Source organism: Sturnira hondurensis, unplaced genomic scaffold, assembly GCF_014824575.4.
Source record: "Sturnira hondurensis isolate 20B ecotype Veracruz unplaced genomic scaffold, ASM1482457v3 Scaffold0011378, whole genome shotgun sequence".
In the NCBI taxonomy this organism is placed as follows: Eukaryota; Metazoa; Chordata; class Mammalia; order Chiroptera; family Phyllostomidae; genus Sturnira; species Sturnira hondurensis.
This window is the reverse complement of record NW_028084009.1, coordinates 672,637-692,281: the sequence shown is the minus strand read 5'-3', so window position 1 is coordinate 692,281 and position 19,645 is coordinate 672,637. Positions and strand designations below refer to the sequence as shown.

Below are 19,645 nucleotides of genomic sequence, written 5' to 3'. Positions count from 1 at the left end.
GGAGCAGTAGGTGGGTGACTGAGTGGGTAGAAAAATGGATAGTGGTTAGAATATGTGAATACAGGGAAAGAAAGATGAGTGAGTGGAGAGTGCCTGGATCAGTGGGTGAGTGGGCAGATAACTGGGTGGGTGTGGTTGGAGAATATGGTGGCTGAGTGTATGGATGGGTGACTGCAAGGTCGGATCGATGAGTAGGCAGGCAGACTAGCACAGAACAGGCGCTAGAATCACACATCCGGTCATTCAAGTAACATCCAACAGCTAGTGGGTCTTCTTTATACTAGAATATTCAGCCGAAGGGCAAGAAAGCTAGACACACATTTAAATAATGTCAGACACATGCAAAGCCTTTAGTACAGTGCCTGGTATTAATATTAATATATAGTAACTGCTTAATCAACACGAGCTACTATTGTTGCTTGTTAGTATTGTGTGACTACTGTTAACATTAATGTGTATTTACTGATGTTAGGCATGGTGCTAAGCACTTTGTATGCATTATCTCATTAGTCCTCCCAGCAACCATAGAAGGCAGATTCTATCTTTAATCTCATTTCCCCCATGATTATGGTGATTATTATGGGATGTGGCAGGAAGAGAGATGGGCAAGAACGCTAGAGTCCATGCTGATGGAAACATCCCTGGGGCTGCCGGAACTTTGGGTAAGACCGCAGTGAAGGGCAGTGGTCCTGAGTGACTTCCACTCAGAGGTGACAGTGATTTCCCTTGAGCCTTTGGGTCCCCCGATAACCACCCTTGTAAAGTAATTATTCCCTCCCAGGGGTCCCTGGAAGAGAGAGAAATGGGGATTAATTAGTCTTGCTCGGTGCCCCGAGCGTTGAGAAACCTGAGTAGGACACTCAGTGGGATTATAAATAAATAATGGCTGGCATTATGGAGTCCAAGAAAAAAATCTGACTTCAAATGGACACATCTCTTGACAGAACAATTTAGAGGGGGATTCACTTGTATCCACATGAATGAATTGTGCCAACTTGACCTCACTCAGCTTCGGGGAGGTCTCAGCACCTCCCAGCAGGAGGTTTGAGAGGACCGAGCAGAAGATGGTTTGTGACCTAGTGCTGGTTCTTGGCTGCCCACTCGTTGCTTAGAAAACTGGGCTGCTATTCCCTTCAAGGAGGCTTTTAGTTTTCTAATCTGTAAAGTGAGATAGTTATACTTGAACTCTTCTTAATCAAACCTTCTGAGTTTTATTATTCTCTTCTCCCTGTTTCCTAGAAGTTCTTTTTTTTTGGCCCTGTTTTTTATAAGTACATTATAAAGAGATGATACACTTCTGATTAGCGGAGAGAAAATTGTATCTGTTTGGGCTCTCTGGTACCTAAATGAGAAAATCACATCCCAAAATAGCTTAAGTGAAAAGGGGTTTTTACTAGCTCACATAGCTGGAAAATCCAAAGGGCACTGCCTTCAGGTATGGCTGGATCCAGGAGCTCTGATGATGTTTTCAGGACTCAGTATCTCAGTCTCTGGGCTCTACTTTCCTCCAGATTGTCAGAATTTCTAGGTAGTCTCTCCAATTATGATGACAGAAAATTCCAAGAAATGAATACCTGTTGCTTCCAAGTAATGTATATAGTCTTTTCATTTAGAAAATAAAAATTCCAAATCAAGCACTGCACAGAGCTGGAGGAACCAGAGAGAGGCAAGACAGCCTGTTTGGACTTCTTTGGTCTTTGTGTGTAAGGAGCACAGACTTAAATTCATACCAAGACCAGCAAGTAACATAAATGAGAAAGTGTCCTGAATGAGAAGCAGCGGGGAGGGGCAGAGACTATAGTGAACTAAAGACCGCATCCTGCCTAAAGGGGGCAGCTGTGACTCAAGGGCAGTCACTATTCTGAATCAGCCATAATTCCGTGTTACACTGTAATGTGGGCCCAGGGTGGATGAGTTCCTCTAATCTTTCAAGAGAAGCCAGAAATCCAGATTTTTATGTCAATGCCTCTGATGTTTAAAAACATTTAAACAATTTTTTAAAAAACATGATGGTCAAACAGTACAAGTTCAAAAGTCACCAGCTCTGCTGGCCGTCACACAGGATTGCCCAGAGGACCAGAACACTGCTTCCACACTAGCCGTGTCTGCCTGTCTGCCCGCCTGCCTGCCTTCCCTCCTTCCTTTTTAAGGCTATACACAAATAGCAGTTTAGCTGACTTGAGGCTGTGAATCATCTCAGGGAGTCTCCTTATTAAAGACTTAGAATCAGGGAGGGAGCAAAAGGAGAGCTTTTTGCCCATTTTATTTCTGTATACCTTGTCGCCGACCCCACCAATAGGATTGGATGGTTCTGAGGTCGGAGTTGTGTCTTATTCATAAGTTTCTGATATGCCCTCATATAAGAGGATTATTTCTTCATTTAGCAAATATTTAATGAGCAGTTACTCTGTGCCTGGCATTGTGCTGGGCAGTATGAGAACGGTGTGGCAGACACTGTTGGCTGTCCACCCAAATTCTATCTCCACTTCTTCCTTGTTCAACACACTACAGTTTTGTAAGGGCCGTGATGAATGTTGCCCTGGGGGGTCAGTCCTATTCTTTTTGTCAGTGATGGGTCTAGGAGTGGCCATGTGACCCATGGTAGGGAAGTTGGCGGTGGGTGGGGAGATGGTAAAAAAAACAGAGAAGAATGACAGGAGAATTATTGTTGGCTACTTTTGCCAACTTATCCTTTTTACCTTGGAAAACAATTTTATGAAGACTGATGCAAGGAGCAGTAGCAGCCACTCTGTGACTCTTAGGCAACAAGCCCAGGATAAAGAGCCGATATAGTGTAGAAGACAGAGCAAAAGGATGGAAGAAATCCAGGTCCTTAATAACACCATGGAGCTGCTGAATCAACTCTCATACCAGCCTTCTCTGAGTTTCTAATGTGAGATAACTAAATATTCTTACTCTTTAGGCCCCTATTAGTTAAGGATTCTGTTACCTGAGACGAGCCAGACAGAGCAGCTTCNCAGCCACTCTGTGACTCTTAGGCAACAAGCCCAGGATAAAGAGCCGATATAGTGTAGAAGACAGAGCAAAAGGATGGAAGAAATCCAGGTCCTTAATAACACCATGGAGCTGCTGAATCAACTCTCATACCAGCCTTCTCTGAGTTTCTAATGTGAGATAACTAAATATTCTTACTCTTTAGGCCCCTATTAGTTAAGGATTCTGTTACCTGTGACGAGCCAGACAGAGCAGCTCCTGCTGGTAATGAGAGCTGGTAACAAGTACGTGCTTTCTATAAGTTTCTCATAATAACCCTGTCAAGCAGGTACTCTCTTTATTTCCATCCCCATTTTACAGAGAGGAAAGTCGAGGCCCTGAAATATTCGACTTCTTGCCCAAGGCCATTCTGGGCAAGTAATGACACCAGTCATTCTGACTCCAGAGCTTGCGCTCTGAGCCACCAGGTTGGCAGCACCGCCTTCCTGAGCAAGGTTGCACTGCATCCTCGTTGAGCAAGTGAACGGACAAGTGGCAGCAACAGGGTTGTTGGCTGGAAAGTGACGGAGCTGTTCCCATCGTCTGCACTTCCGAGATCCAGGAGTATGCAGATGTTCTTCATCTGAATCTGCAGCCAGAATTTCAGGCATCAGGCCACCCAGCGGGAAGAATCTGCATGGAATGGAATATCTAGAGGGGGCCTTGGCGCAGGAATCTCTGCCGTCAGAGCCTGTGAAAGTGCCCAGCCATCCCCACACCATCATCCCCGTCCAGGCCCCATTACCTCTGGCCTGGGCAGTTGCAGAAACCTCCTGGTGGGTCTTCCTGCTGCCACCTTTTGTCCCCCGACACTCCATAATGCACACAGCAGTGGGAAGAATCACTTCAAGGCATAGCTCAGCAAATGGGACTTTTCAGCTTAAACCTCTGTCGTGGCTTTTCATAAGGATTTCTAAACTCAAACTCATCCCTTAACCTTTAGTATAAAAATCCCAGTGAAGCTCTGCATGGCTTGGCCCTTTCTACCTCTGTAACACCCCTTTCTAAGCTCATTTCCATCTTAGGGCTTTTCCTCTTTCTGTTTCCCTTGCCTGTGTGCCCTTCCTCAGAACTTCACACAGTTGTCTGCTTCCAGCCCTCAGGTTCTCAGGGCTGTATCACCTCCTCCAGGAAGCCTTCCTGGCCTGACCACCCTATCTAAAGTCACTGGTGCCTCTCTCAGGCATGCTCTTTCACTTCCTCTTGCTTACTTTCTTCATGGCATTTGTCATAATCTAATTGATCAGTTTATTTATTTTCTTGTTTATTAACTGCATTCCTCACCAGACTATGCATAAGAGCCTTTTTTATTCTCAGTGTATCTCCAGTGTCTAGAGTAGTGCTTGGCACATAGTAGGTGCTCAGTAATCATTGGTTGAAAGAATAGCCTTTCCTGACCGGGACATGCCATGGCGTTCTGTTAAATTAATCCAGGGCGTCTCAGCTTTGGCACTGTTGCCATTCGGAGCTGGGTTCTTTATGGTGGGGGCCTGTGCCACATGCTGGAGGGTTTTTAGCCACATCTCTGGCCTCTGCCCACAAGATGATGGAGCCTTGGACAGGATCATGAGAGGTGAACAGATGAAAACTATGTAATCAAATGTTCAACTCTATGGGGGAAAATCTCTTTACATTTAAAAATGAAGGAAAGGGTGAGAGAGGAGAGGACCTTACCTTGGGGCCTAGTGGCTTATTCACAGCTTTTCTCCTCCAGGGCGGGGCTGACTGCTGTGTCCCACGGCCCATTTACTTGTCACGCAGTAAATGTGCACATGGAAGAATAAATGAGTGAGCGATGGGGGAGGGGTACCTATGACATCCTTAAGGGAAGCTTGCTGACTCCTGTGGGTAAGTGCTTCGGTTCTATATTCACTTTGGGGGATTGTTGATCAGTTCTGCCTCCCCCATTGGACAGGAGGCTCCAGGGGAAGTCACCTCTTTTATGGAGCCTGCCACAGGGCCTGGGGCACAGGAAGCTCTCAGCAGCTAGCTGTCCATCATAATGTGAATGAGTGAATGAATGAATGAATGGCCAGGACAGATAAACCAGCTTACCCCTCGCTCTTCTTTCCCCTCACCTTGCTTTATTTTTCTTCTTTGCAGTTATCACCAACTGCTGCATGGCATATTGGTTGATGTATTCATTGTCCACATTCCCCCACTAGAATCTATCTTAGAATTACATTTTAGAATCTAGAATGGAAACTCATGAAAGCAAGGGCTATTTAAAATTGCAACCTGACCCCAGCCCCCACCTCTAAACTCCTCTTTTGCTTTATTATCCCCCGGAGCGCGTATGGCCCTCTGACATCCTTTGCCTTTGCTTTCGCTGTGTGTCTAGCCAGCTTCACAAGGTGCCCAGGTGCCCAGCATTTGTGTTTGGTTCGCAGCTGTACCTCAGACGCTTATACTAGTGTCTTGCACACTAGCGGGTAGGCATTCACCTCACGCTGTTGATAGGACTAAGAAAGGCAGGACTGCCAGGAAGGCAATGGAGGTAGCCCGGGTGAAAAGGTGAGGACTGTCTGGCTCCTCCTCGCCCAAACCCCCAGCCCACCCCCAAGCTCGGCAGCAGGCCAGGCCGGGCAGGCAGGAGTTAAGCGGCGCGCACGCTTGCTACCCGCAGGTGGCGCCGTCCCGCCTCGGTGCCGGACTCTGGGCGCTCTGAAGTGCGGGACAGAATCACAGCGAACGCGGAGCCGAAGCTCAGCCCCGACTTGTTGATCTCACCCGCTGCCGCCGCCGCCGCCGCCTCCGGAGCAGGAGGAGGAGGAGGTGGAGCAGGAGTCGCCTCCCGAACGCGGTCTTGCCACCCGCGCCTGCAGTGCCCGCCTGCTTCCCCGGCCTTGGAGAGCGCGTCCGGCTTCGCAGTGCCTGCAGCCCCGGCGTGGCGCCTGCCCGGCCGGCCGGCGTAGGCCGGGCCCGGCCCGGCCCCGGGTCCGCCGCTGCCCGCGGGCCGGGGTGCTCCGGCGGCCGGGGCGATGCGCGGTCCCTGGCGCCGGGAGGCGGCCGCCCCGAGGGTGAGTGTTGGGGCGTGCGGCCCGCGGCGAGGGTGCAGGGGGACGTGAGTGGGGGACTCGCCTACCGCGCGGCTCGGCCTGTTGGTCTACCCAGGCTCCGCGGATCCAGGCTGGGGTGGGTGGGAGTGGGGGTGGGGGGCGTGCGGACAAGGGCTGGGGCTTGCGGAGATGCAGGGTATCATTCCGGGGCGAGGGGAGAGGGCGTGAGCTTCACTGCCAGGGGGCTCAGAGGAGACCCCGAAATCACCAGTGCGTGGCAGGAGGAGGGCACGTTTTGAAAAGGCCAGAAAATTCAGCTCGTTTCCCCGCCTCCTACCTCCCCCACCCCTTCCCTTCTAAGCCCCGGGAAAGGCGCAGAACCCGGAGTTATAAAAAGCCATCGCAGGAGAGGAGCGAGGAGGAGGAGGAGGAGGAAGAGGAGGAGGAGGAGGAGGAGGGGGTGGGGAAGGAACGAGGGGAAGACGGAGCAGGTGGATCCTCAGGACTCTGCGCGCTCCTCCTGTGGTGGGTTAGGGGCACGGGGGGAGGGCGGTGTGGGAACCCGCGCCTTGCGGCTTCAGGGCTCGTCTTGTTGCCCGAGCGACCTCAAGATACTCCCGCGGCTTGGGGAAAGGGGTCGCTCCAGGTCTGTCGTGACCGGGTCTGTCGTGACCACACACCGTCGCGGGCACACACGGAGGTCTGTTGTGACCTCCGACAGGTGGGCATCTGAAGTCCTCCAGAATTCCCCTCAAATCTTCCAAGGTTTGGAAAAAGCAAACCTGCTGCCATCTGCCATCCCCCAGCCTTCAGATTCTAATTATCCCGGAACATGGAGAGGAAAAGATGCAAAGTCTTTTTTTTAAAAAAAAGTTTTTCACGCAGCTCCCCTCTCTCCCCATTTTGGGGCCAGGTTCGGGACTGGACGGGGATACCCAGAGAAAAGCGAGTTTCAGCACTCAAAGGGGCGGACAGCGCCCCGGGCGGCCGGGTCAGGCCTGGACCTCAGAAACCCGGGTGGGGCCTCCCGGGTCCCTGGGGCGCCTCTTGGGGGCCCCCTCCCCGCTCCAAAGGGTGGCTAGTCACTCCATCCATGGGGTGGGGCGGACTTCAGCACCGGCAGGAGGGACAGCGCCCAGGCTTTCTGCCCCCCTGAGCAGCTTAAGCGCTGGGAAGGTCAAGGCCAGCTGGGGCCCGGCTGGGGCCCCGCTGGGGAGGTGGGGAGGGGCGGTGCCTTCCTGTTTGCTTACCTGCGTCCGCTTTCTGCCTCGCAGCCGTCGGGATGGAGGTGAGAAGACGGCCATAACGCGCGCTCGCGTGGCCCCCTGCACCCGCAACAGCCCACAGCGCTCCCTGCCCCCCTCCCCCACGGCGGCCGGCCTTGCCGTCCTGTGACAGCGGCCTGGGGGGGCAGGGGGGGAGGGGGCGGCCGGACCAGAGATGCCGGCGGGCATGACGAAGCATGGCTCCCGCTCCACCAGCTCGCTGCCGCCGGAGCCCATGGAGATCGTGCGCAGCAAGGCGTGCTCCAGGCGCGTCCGCCTCAACGTTGGGGGCCTGGCACACGAGGTACTCTGGCGCACCCTGGACCGCCTGCCCCGCACGCGGCTGGGCAAGCTCCGTGACTGCAACACGCACGACTCGCTGCTCGAAGTGTGCGATGACTACAGCCTCGACGACAACGAGTACTTCTTCGACCGCCACCCAGGCGCCTTCACCTCCATCCTCAACTTCTACCGCACTGGGCGGCTGCACATGATGGAGGAGATGTGCGCACTCAGCTTCAGCCAAGAGCTAGACTACTGGGGCATCGATGAGATCTACCTGGAGTCCTGCTGCCAGGCCCGCTACCACCAGAAGAAGGAGCAGATGAACGAGGAGCTCAAACGCGAGGCCGAGACCCTGCGGGAGCGGGAGGGCGAGGAGTTTGATAACACGTGCTGCGCGGAGAAGAGGAAAAAGCTCTGGGACCTACTGGAGAAGCCCAATTCCTCTGTGGCTGCCAAGGTGAGCCTGGGATCTAGGGCTACTGGGCTGGGGAACTCTGCCTGTGTCCCCAGGTTGATGACCTCTGCTGGGGGACTCTGGTCTTCAGATAGGAAGACCAGAAATGGGGAGGGGCTATAGCCAGAGACCTTGGAGATAGGACCAACCCCTTCGTACTGATCCTTTGTGGCATTGGTCACCCCATCCTTTTATTATTCAATACTTTATACCCTGACTTTGCTGGAGAAAGGGATGCACGGAGACTTATAAGAACCCACACAGCAGGAGGTGGATACTGCAAATGAGGAAGAGAACACAGAGAAGCAATTAAGCCTTGCTGGGGCAGTGTAGAGCACCGAGTTTGGTCCATTCGACACAGTGCTCCCTTGTGAAGAAGTCCCAGTCCCAAGCTGGCAGGGTGTCGCCCTGTGATTTTAATTTATCCCTAAACTTATAACCCCACTTTGCCTCAAGGAGGGAATGAAAGCAGCTTACAGACTTGTTTGGAGGATAATGAGATACTGCCAGGCAGTTTTTTACTTTTAAATCCTCACCCAAGGATATGTTTATTGATTTTAGAGAGAAAGGGTGAGGGGAGAGGAAATTTGATTTGTTGCCTCGCCCATGGGCCCTGATGGGCATTCAAACCCACAACCTAGGGTATATGTCCTGACCAGGAATCGAACCTGCAACCTTTTGGTGTATGGAACGAGCTCCAACCAACTGAGCCACTGGCCAGGGCCAGGCAGTTTTAACATAAGTAAGGAAAATGAGGCAAAGGGACTCTGAGAGGGGGATGTGTGTGTGCATGACGCACGCAGCTGGCTCTGGATGCTTGTGGGCGAAGGGTCACCCCCTGATTTGTTCTTTATTTATGTGGCGAGCTTATTCCAAGAATGGTTTGATGCAGGTTGTAAAGTTGCTTTCGCCTTTGGAAGGAGATGTACATTTCAAAACAGGAGAGAAGGCAATGTGGACAATGAAGCAGGAGGAGGCAGGGATGAGTTTTATTACGTTCGGGGGGCCAGGGGGCCCGTGTGCTGCCAGGAAAAGGCCGAGGGTGTAAGGGACTGAGAGAGGCTTTGGGTGGGGGCCAGGCCAGAATGGGAGCAACTTCTCTGTCTCCTACGGGGATTCGGGGCTGCCTTGAAGAGTCAGGGGCCTGTCTTCCTGCGGCCAGTGTGCTAGATGTCAGAATAAAGGACAACACAGTACGTTCAGCCCCATCAAGGAGTTCATCTGGGCCCCAGGGGGAGGCCAGAAAAGGGAGGCGTTGATGTCAAAATCCAGGAGGACGCGGTTGGAAAAGACGTGTTGAACATAACTCGCCCTCTGAGAGCAGAGCCAAAAGGCAGCGTGGGGGTGGGGGTGGGGGGTAGGTCGATGTATTCATGGAAGAAGAGGGGAAAAGGAGGAGAAGGAAGCCTGCATGGCAGTCATGATGTCCTAGCTAGGGCTGCCTTCACCTAGCCTGGCCTCTCATTGTGTTGGACCCCCTGGCTCAGATAGCTCCTCCCCGGAGGCTCAGTTGCAGGGCCAGGTCTGAAGGGGACCCTGTGGGGTCCTTTCCCCAGATCTGACTACCCAAGGAGACATTTTGGGAGGTGGGGGCGGGATACAGAAGGAGCTAACTGGTGGGAGCGTGGAGGAAAGCCTGCAGGTTTTTCCTCCTCCCTGACAACCCTGAAGAGGACGGATTCCCAGGCCTGATTTTCCTCTTCTGAGGCTGTGAGCTGTCTCTGGTCATAATCCTGCCCCAGGTTTCATGTCCAAAAACCCTCCCTCTTAAGACAGAATCGCTCACCCTTAACCGGCTTAGGATCAACAGACTTATTTTGCTATTTCCAGGCCTGACACAGGTCCCTGCCCTCCACATCCTGTTTGGGCCCAGACGTGACTCTCCCTCCTCCCTGCCCTGTCCGCTAAGACACGAGACTGGGGGGCAGAGCAGGGGAGGGTCACAGGCAAAGACAGTGTGTAGGTTGGCATTTGGAAGCCCCAGCTTGCAAAAGACACTGTTCGGGAATAAACAGCCTCATCGCTCTTTTGGGTTAATCCACTTGCAGGGACAGCTTTGTGACCTCTCTGTGATCCCAGGCTCAGCCAGCACACATTCCTGGCAGATGGGCAGTCTAGGATATTCTGCAGGGAGAGCTGAAATGGGAAGGCAGACCAGCTCATTGGCTCTCAGTATAGAAATCCTGACTCTCACTGATCAAACACCCACTGTGTTAAGAAGTATAACAATGCAATTAGTCCCTATACTGATTCTCTATTATTATCACACCTTTCTCAAATAGGAAGGCTCAGAGAGGTTAAGTGACTTGCCTAAGGTCACACAGCAGGCAACACAACAGTGCCAGAAATTCAAACTCAAGTGTGATTTTGAAGACCCTGTTCTCCCCGTCATGAATAAGTGATGTAGCCTCCTTCCCATTCTCTGTTTCCACTCCTGCCCCTTGCAATTCACTGCCCACACAGCAGCCAGAGTGAGCTTTTCAAAATGTAAATTGGATCCCATCATTCATCTACTCAAAATCCTCCAGAGGTTTCCCATCTCACTCAGAATAAAATCCCAACCTTTGCCAGGGCATCCCAGACTCCACTGAATCCAGACCTGTGACCTCTGTAAGCTCAGTTCTTCTACTCTCCTCTGGTTCACTTGCTCCACCCCTGCCTAAATGGGTCAGGCTTTATCCTGCCTCAGGACCTTTGCACTTGCGGCTCCTGCTGCTTAGAATGCTCTTTCTCACATTGGCTCACAGCCAGCCACTTCTCATTCCTCATTTAAGCAGGCCTCTGCCCAAATAGCCCCTCCTCAGAGAGACCTTTCCTGAGCCCTGTCAAAAACAGCCGCCTTCCCCTTAGTCTCTGTCCTATCATGTAGTGTCTGTGCTACACAGGCTGGAAGCCCCGTCTGAAATGGTATCTGCGTCCTTTTGTCTCTCTGTTTCTCCCACATATGAGTGTGAACACCGTGAGCTGTATTTACTGCTCTGTTCCCAGCACCCATCCTGGCGCCTGGCATAGAGAAACTCAAATAACTACATGTGGAGTAAATGAATGGGTCAAGCAATCAGTCAGTCACTGTGTCTCAGGGTTTGGGGAATCTGTCATGCCTTCCTCACTGCCTGCCTGCACCCCAGGTCTCTGTGCTCACCGCACCCCCCACCCCCACCCAATTTGGATGCCTTGCTAGTCAGGCAGCGAGGCCTGTGGAAACTTCACAGAGGCCACAGAAGGAGAGGGTAAAATGGAGGACCATTCCTGAGTGGTTGTGAGATTCAGAAATCTCACACCTCTAAGAGCAAGAACAGACCCAGGGTGCAGGCCTGGCTCTAGCTCCCTCCCCAGTTTCTGGCCTTAAGCAAGTTCTTCAAGGCTCCAAGCCCCAGCCCCCACCTGTGAAATGGAGGTAAAAGGGCCCCCCTTGCAGGTCATATGAGTGTTTGCCAAATCACACAGTAGGAAGGCGGCCTGTTGTTGTAACTATGAGGAGCTGAGTTCTCTCTGCACGGCCGGGTGGGCTGAGCTGCGGCAAACCCTTTCCTTCTGCTAGCGGCACTGGGAGGCTGAGCTGTCGCTGTTAATAATTGATGGGCTGTTCTGGCAACGCAGAGACGAACCACCGAAGCGCAGGCACTAGCCTTCGCCGTCGGGGGAGTGAAAAATCAAAATCCATTAGGCAAAAGGTAGTGTGATTGATTCTTGTTTGGACCTGGGGTCAGTCCCAACAGAGTGAAAGGGTTTCGGTGCTGGGCCACCACTGGGTTTCCGCTTTCTCAGAAAACGACAGGCTTTCTCAGTAGGAGAGAGTGGGAACTAATTCACCAGGCTAGGAGCGTCTGTGTTCCCCAGAGCCATCTCTGGGTCCAAGCCCTAAGATAACTCCTTAACATCCGGAGAAGCTGCTGTTTACTGTGTCAGGCACTGATTAGTGGAACTTTACATCCACCATCTCATTGAAATCCCATCAACAGTCCAGGCAGTCTGCTCATTTGGGCTGCAAGTAACAATAAAAAACTTGAAGTGGCTTCTATAAGGAGGAAGATGTATCATCTCACATAACAGGAAGGTTTAGGGCTGCAAGTAACAATAAAAAACTTGAAGTGGCTTCTATAAGGAGGAAGATGTATCATCTCACATAACAGGAAGGTTCAGGGTAGCTGGTTTGGGGGTAATGGCTCCATGGTGCCATCAGGATTCTAGATTTTTTTTTCATCTTTTGGCTCCTCCAGCTCCTGCAGGTGCCTTGGTCCTCAGGCTTGATGCCTTCTATCACAAAATGGCTGCCCAGTTCCAGCCTTCTAGTGTTGACACATGATATCCAGCCAGTGACGTGGGGCATCTCATCCTTTGTGCTGTGTTTTCCCCTGAGATAAACCTTTCCCCAGAGCCCCCTTAAATCCCATTGGCCAGGATCAGATCACATGCTCGTTCTACAAAGAAGCCTGGGAAAGCCCGTGTCTGGCATTCTCAGATGAAGGAGAGAATGGATTTCATGAATGGTGCTAAGATTCTTACAAAGAGGAAATAAATGGAGGTGCTAAGTGGTGCAGTCACTTGTCGGAACACACACAGCTAAGTGCTCAGTAAATATTTGTCGAAGGAAGGAAAATGGCAGAGCCGGAGTTTGAACCCAGGGGTGTCTGGTTCCCAAGCCAGTGTGTCTTCATCCTCTGCTCAATGGTGACCCACTTCTTTGGGCTATTTTGATGATTCGGTGAGATTTCAGATGTAAATGTAATTTGCAAATGGAAAGCACTTTATTAGTGTGAGTTTCTATAATCAAAAGAGGAAGTATTCTTGATTTAGGGACAGTGGTCAGTAGTTTGCCCACCGCAGACTTAATTAAAAATCAACTCAGGAGTCCAACAGATGTGGTCTGCTCCGTCCTGCCAGGAATAGGACAGATTCCTTTCCTTCTCTGGGTCTCAGTTTCCTCATCCAGGGAAGGGAGCTGGCCATGCAGGGCCATTAGGAGATGATCTGGTAAAGAGCGTGGGCCAGTGCCCAGCGTGTGGTAATCATTCAGTAAATGACAATGGCGATTGTTAGTGTCATCACTGAATTCTTCTAGTCTGGCTGCCTCCCTGGCTGGCAGCCTCTCCTGTTGCAGCACTGTTGATTGTGTGGGATCACTTCCTGCCCTGTTAGGATTCCATGCCACCAGGGGGGTGGAGCTTCTGCTTCCTTGACCGGAACCCAGGGGGGCTTCCATGCATCCTCATTGAGAAAAAATAAGGGACACCGGCTCGGAATTCATGGGGTTTCTCCGTGCCGTGAGTCGTCTGGCTGAGGCTCTTGCTAGCCCCAGGTCAGGCATCCTGGATGCTTGTGTTTATTTCTGGGAGACCATATGCCAGAGATTCAGAATCCTGGCTGTGGGGTCAGAGAGGCCGGGGTTTGAATCCCAGCCCTGCCACTTCCTAGCTCTGGACTTTGTGCAAATCCTTTCCCCTCCCATAGCTTCCGTTTCCTAGTCTGTAAGTGAAGATGGTGATGCAAACTCACCTCGCAGGGTTGCCCGGAGGATGAAGTACAGCAGCGCTCGTAAAATGCTGCATGAAGCCACACTTCATCAGTCCAGTGTCCCGATTTGACTGCGTCGCACAACAACTTGACAAAAGATCAGGGCCCGTTTCCAGACCTTTCCGACCCTCCTGTTACCCTCACCGAGGCTCAGGGATCTTTCCATTTCTCCAGGATGCTTGTCTGGGATGAGACTTTGGCAGCTGGTCTCTCAGGGGGTTCGAAAGTCTCTGATAGGCCAGAGGACGTGGAAATGCTCAGGAAGAAAAAGTGGTGGCTAAAGGAACAGCCAGAACTTAATTAGCGGGAAGAGAGCAAGCATTAAGCACCAGCTCCATACCCAGCACTTTGTGCTCTTCTATATCCGATGGCCTCAGGGAGAGGAGCCCTGATGGGAGAGCTGGATCGCCCAAGTTCAACGTTTGGCCTCTACTCACTAAACCATGTGATTTGGGGCAAACTACTGCATCTGCCTGTGCCCTGATTCCTTTACTCGTAAAATGGGTGCTGTAGCAGCACCTGCCTCATTGCATGGCCGGGGGAATTAAATGAGTCCATGCGTGCAGAGCACTTCAACTAGGGTCTGATGCACGGAGAGCCCTCCAGAACTGTTAGGATGTTTCATTGTTTTTAGTTGTGATTGTCTCACTTAATCCTCCTGACAATCCTGCTGGATAAATAAGCTCCTTTCCAAAAAAAGTCTTATTCTTGCAAAATGGTACCTGCTCACAGCCCCCAAGATAAAGCCCGGATGCCTCACCCTGGCCTTCAAGGCCTCAGCCAACATCTCCACCTTCCTCTCCTCCCAGCCTCCCTCCGTGGTATGGTCTGCTCCCACCACACCCGCCTTTTGGCCTTCCTCGAATAGTCCTCCTTCCCTGTCCCGCTCCACACCTTTGCCCAAGCTGATTCTTCTGCTTTGCACCGTCTTCTTCCTCTTGTCAAGAGGAAGGTCTTCCCACCTTTCAAGGCCCAGCTTCTCCCCCCTCCCTCCACCACCCACACCCTCTTCCGGCAGCTCTGACTGCTGCCTCCTCTATGCCCTGGACACCTGATGTTCAGACCTTTCCGGCACAAAACACTGTGACGACCAGCTTATGCGTCATTCCGGGGATGCCAGGACTGACCCACAGAGAGACAGGAACGCTCAGGCTCTGGAACGAGTACTTTCGAGCTGGGCTCCCTACGGCACATGACTTAACTTCTCTGATCAACTTCCTGATCCCTAATTTGGGACCAACTCTATGTTAAACCCTCAGAGTAGTGCCTGGCATTCAGCAAAGTGTCTGGTACAAGTTAACTGGTGTTGTTTTTGTTGTTGCAGTTCACTAGTAGTAAACATGTGTTGAGTGAGTAAGAGGGTACATTGGCATGATCTTATGAAGGCAAGGGTCTCCCCGTTATCGCCTTCCATCTCCTCCTCCCTCCCTTGTCTCCACCTGCCCACTCCCATGTCCACACTGCCTAGGCCAGGAAGTGGTGACAGCTCCCCTCTTCCATTCACAGCAAGGAGAAGGACGAAATTAGACGTGTGAGGTGTTCCCTCGCCCCTCGCTCCATTTCACTCCGCAGCGAGGCCGGTCTCCACCATAACTGCCCACCACGGCCTGGCAGGCAGATGCTGTCTTTGAGAGAATAATCTCACCTTTGCCAATTCCACACCATCGCTCACATCTGCCAGGTAATGGACTTGGAATCAAACAGAGTCTAAAAATAAACTACTACCTTTCCCTAATTGCTGCCTAGGGCCCTTCCCAGAGTCTTTCCAAGGCCCGTATGCTCCTTGGGGCCCTTGACCTTGGCCAGCACTGCCTCTCAGAGTCCTTGCAGAATAAAGGAGGTGGCCTGCGATCGCCCCGTCGGGCACGTGAGAAGCAGAACGAAAGGCAGAGATAAGATGATAATGTTATCCAGCCTCCCTTCTGCTTCTCAGGTCTGGAGTTCCCACTGTCTCTTTGAATGGATCAATTTTCTTTTATCTCCTGTGCCTTGGATGAGTTTGCAGATCCTTTATTGTTCCTTGAAATACTGACTGCAATTTGACTCTGCCACTCCCTCCTGTTCCTGGGACAGTCCTCTTGGTTTCAAAGTTAGCTTCCTTTCTAGGCTTTTCTGATTCTTAGAACTTTATGTGGGTGTATGTGCATGTTTTGAGGTCGCCTGTTCTGTGTATGACAAACATTTATTGCTATATACCAGGAATTGTGCCGGGTGCTTGACAAGCTGAGATACTAATAGTTACTTGTGTATCTATTAGTTAGGATTTGGGGGCTTGCAGTGACAAAAATGCAGCTGACATGAACTTAAGCAAAAAAAAAAGTGTGTGTGTGTGTGTGTGTATTCTTGATTAAGTAAGTCTTTAGGGAGGGCTGAATCCAGGGGCTTAAATAGGTCATCGAGGCTTGGTTTCCAGTATCTCTAACTCTTCCCTGTGGTGGCTTCTCAGCAGGTCACACCAATAAGGCTGGAAAGATAGTTTCCAGCAACCCCAGGCTTCCATCCTAGGCGGGGGGGAGGGGGGAGCGAGCCTCTTTTCCAATAGTTCCAACAAAATCCCAAGGCCGATTTTCATTGGCCCATCCCTGAGCCAATCACTTAGCCAGATATGGGTCACGTGCCAATAGCTGGAGCTGGGATGAAACTGAGAATGGGAATGAGAGAGTTTCCCAAAGAAAAATTTAAGTAGTGTTTCCCAGAGAGGGAAGATTAAATGTAAGCTAGCAAAAAATAATCCACGGCCATGATGGAGTTTATAGCCTAGTAGAGGGCATTAGGCTTTAAACAAGTAAAAAATTCAATGAAAGAATAACCACACAGTGTAATATGTATGCTGTGAAGGAAAGAAGCAAGGTGCTTTGATGGCTAATAACAGAGCATGGTCAAAGAGGGCCTTTCAGTGTTGTTGGCCCTTTCTGAGAATTTGCACTTGATTTTTCTCCTTGCAGAGCTGCAGAAATGATGTCCTGTTTTCTACGAGCTCTGTTTCTACCTCCCCTGCACTGTTTAGCACATTCCTTCTTGTTTTATCTCCCCAACTAAAGCAGAATGTTCTCAAAGTCTAGGACTCTATCTTACTAATGTCTGTGCTCTAAAGCAGGGTGGGTGGGCTTCCTGGTTTATAGATGAAGTTTAATTGGTACATCTGCCACGGTCATTTACCTATTACCTGGGCTGCTTTTGGAAACAACAGCATTTATAGGAAAAGCGAACAGACCTGTGTTCTAAAGTCACCTCGGGGCCTGATGCCGAGAAGGGGCTTTGTCAGAGGGGGGTTGCAGGACAGGAGGGATGAAGGGAAAGCACAAGATAGCTGTGTGAGCTTAAGGACATCACTCAACCTCTCTGGGCCTCTGGCTCCATATCTTGCGATTCCAGCTGCCCCTTCTCATCCTTCAGGTCTTAGCTCGTGTGTCACCTCTTCAGAAACGCCCTCCATGACATTGAATGATCGGTTTGGACTGGGTGCTGTTTACACTCTTTCTGTGATGAAACACCTCTGGTTTATTTTGAGACGAGGCCAGTAAGGGCAGCCGTCCCACTTAGGGCAGCCGTCCTTCTCTTCCTCTTCCTCAGTGCTTTTCCTCCTCTCCTGTGCCAACTTCCTGGTAGGAAAAGTGGAAAGGACTCTGGACACCTGAGTTTATAACCCCCGGCCTGCCTCCCAGGAGCTGTGAGACAGACCCTGTCATCTCTCTGGGCCTCCCCTTGCTCTGTTTACTCTCTGGGTGTGGTAACTGTGCCAAGTAAGAAAGACAGGGGCACTCACTCACTTGGACCAGTGTGTGTGTGTATGTGTGTGTGCACACGCGCACACCCAGCACTGAGTGGTCAAGCACAGATGCTTGTTGGTTTTCCTCCTTCCTTTCTTTTCTCAAACGGGAGAGAGGAAAGAGCTACTGCCCCAAACCCCGCCTTAACCTGGCCTCGGATGATACGGTGCTTGCCTGGACTCTTCACGCAACGTCTGTGCCAGGGAGTGGCTGGGGGGTGAGGGTCCCAGACACTCCCCCAACCTCCTGCCCGGTCTCCATCACACCCCCACGAAGCTCTGTCCAATGCAGCCACAGGCACATCCCCTAGTGCCTTCTCCCTCCCTCTAGGTTGCTGTCCCCAAACCCCTACCCCTGTATAAAAATTTTAGACCATTATTGGCCTCATGACTGGGAGACTAGGCCAATCCAAGAGGTGGTTCTCCAGACAGATCGAGAAGTCCGTGGCATGTGTGTGTCTGTTGTATGTGTACTGTGTATAGTGTGAGATGTGTGCCATGTGTGTTATGTGTGCATGGTGTGTTGTGTGCCCCTAGTACTGAGTGATCCACGGGCAGGGCCAGCTACAGAATTTGAGGGGGTGCAGTGCAGAATGAAGGTGCAGCCCCCTTGTTCAAAAGTTCATGGAGACAGTGAAGTATTAAGCCTAGTGGGGCCCTTCTGTCGCTAGGCAGGTCGCACCCCAGGAAGCAGGCCCTGCCCTCTGGGAAGAATGACTCAGAAGGCCTAGGGGAGGAGTAGAAGGCCCCTGCGTCCTGGAGACTCTGTCAAGGAAAAAGTGCCTCCTCAAGCTCCCTGCCTAGGGACATGGAGGTCAGAGCAGGGACCTCAAACTCAGATGGCTACAGGGGCCAGGTAGGTGGTGTTAATAAGTGAAGCAGTTGGATGGAAGAACAGGAGTAGGGCAAGTTCAATGAGGAAGCCAGGTCACACTCAGCCTTAGTGACAAGGAGGCAGCAGGGAGTGGTGGGGACTGTGGTGAACTGGGCCATACACTCCCATCTAAAGAATCAGCTGCTATTCAGCTCCAGGCTGGGTTCCTTTCTGGGACCAGCCACACATTTTAATTTTCATGTGCAGTATCCCAGCTTGAATGTTGGCAAATAATTTTTAAAAATTAAAGAATTTGTCACAGGCAGGTGTGGTTCAGTGGACTGAGCAACAACCTATGAACTAAAAGGTTGCTGGTTTGATTCCTGACCAGAGCACACGCCTGGGTGGCAGGCCAGGTCCCCAATTGGGGGCGCACAAGAGGCAACCGGTCAGTGTATCCCTGTCACATCGACGTTTCTCTCCCTTTTGTCCTTCCCACTACCCCCCTCTCTCAAAACAAATGAATTTTAAAAAATTAAAGCATCTGAGTGGGCCAGACAAAATAGGTCTGGGGACCACAGTTAGCCCCTGGGGCTCCAGTTTTTGCCCCTGGGAGCAGAGAACCTTTGGATGGTAAGCAATGGGGGAAGGGCCGTTTCTTGCCTCTGAGACCCTCCCATCCAGAAGGGAGAGATGAAGAGAGCAGAGCTTGGGTGACAGAAGCAACAGGCCCCCCTCCCCTCTCCTTACTCCTGGCATCAAGCACAGCACGGGGTGACAAGTGTTTGTTGAGTGAATAACTGTCCCACCCAGCTGGGACTTGACTTCGAAATTCAAGGCAGCTTACACCTGGTGGGTGCCAGCAAACGTCAGGGAAATTCATGGCAAATCCTTAATTCATTAGCTAATAGGATCCAACTTGCCCCTCCCCAGCCCCAACCAGAACAGGAAGGAAAAGCTTCTGTAGTGGTTAGAAAAAGCACCAGGTATCAAGTCAGCAAACCGGACTGGCGCTGAGCCTCAGGTTCCTCATCTGCACAATGGGAATAATAAATTCCCTGAGCTTGTCCGGAGGAACGAATAACATAAAAGCATGTAAAATGCTCAGCAAAGTGCCTGACGTGCAGCAGTTGTAAGCTGGTGTCATTTTTATTATTTTGATTCATCATCTGAACAGTTGGCTTATTTCTAAGTAAGGACTGTGGGCCTGTGGTACAGTTTATTGTATAGAATTCAACTTCATGTCTCTGTGGAGTGATGTCAGCTCTACAAATTCAAGCTGGAGAGCTTGGGCATTCGGAAATTCTTGGTAGAGATGAGTGTGCCAGGGATCGGAATTCTGGAGTTCAGGGTTGGAATTTTGCCACTCAGGATCACCGCTCTGATATTCATTGTCGGAGCATCCCCGTTCAAGGTCACAACTCTGGGGTTCAAGGTCAGAAGCTTGCCATCTGTTGTCAGAATCCTCAATTCCGTAATTGGACCCAAGGAGTACGTGGCTGGAGCTTCACTACTCGTGATCGAAACTGTAGCAGGCAAGGTCGGAATGCT

The 19,645-nt window shown here is 51.3% G+C and overlaps 1 protein-coding gene across 2 annotated transcripts in view; it reads left to right on the top strand.

Moving 5' to 3' along the window:
- Positions 1-5,923: 5,923 nt before the first annotated feature.
- The window catches only part of KCNB1 (potassium voltage-gated channel subfamily B member 1), a 78,613-nt gene continuing 64,891 nt past the window's right edge, over positions 5,924-19,645 (top strand). Inside the window, exons 1-2 of one of the 2 annotated variants that reach the window (XM_037059873.1) lie at positions 5,924-6,014; positions 7,268-8,000. In XM_037059873.1, coding sequence (XP_036915768.1) covers positions 7,434-8,000 — 567 coding nt within the window. In that variant the 5' untranslated portion in view covers positions 5,924-6,014; positions 7,268-7,433. Of the gene's footprint in view, positions 6,015-6,502; positions 6,519-7,267; positions 8,001-19,645 lie in introns of those variants that run through there. The other variant, XM_037059874.1, reaches the window with a different exon arrangement.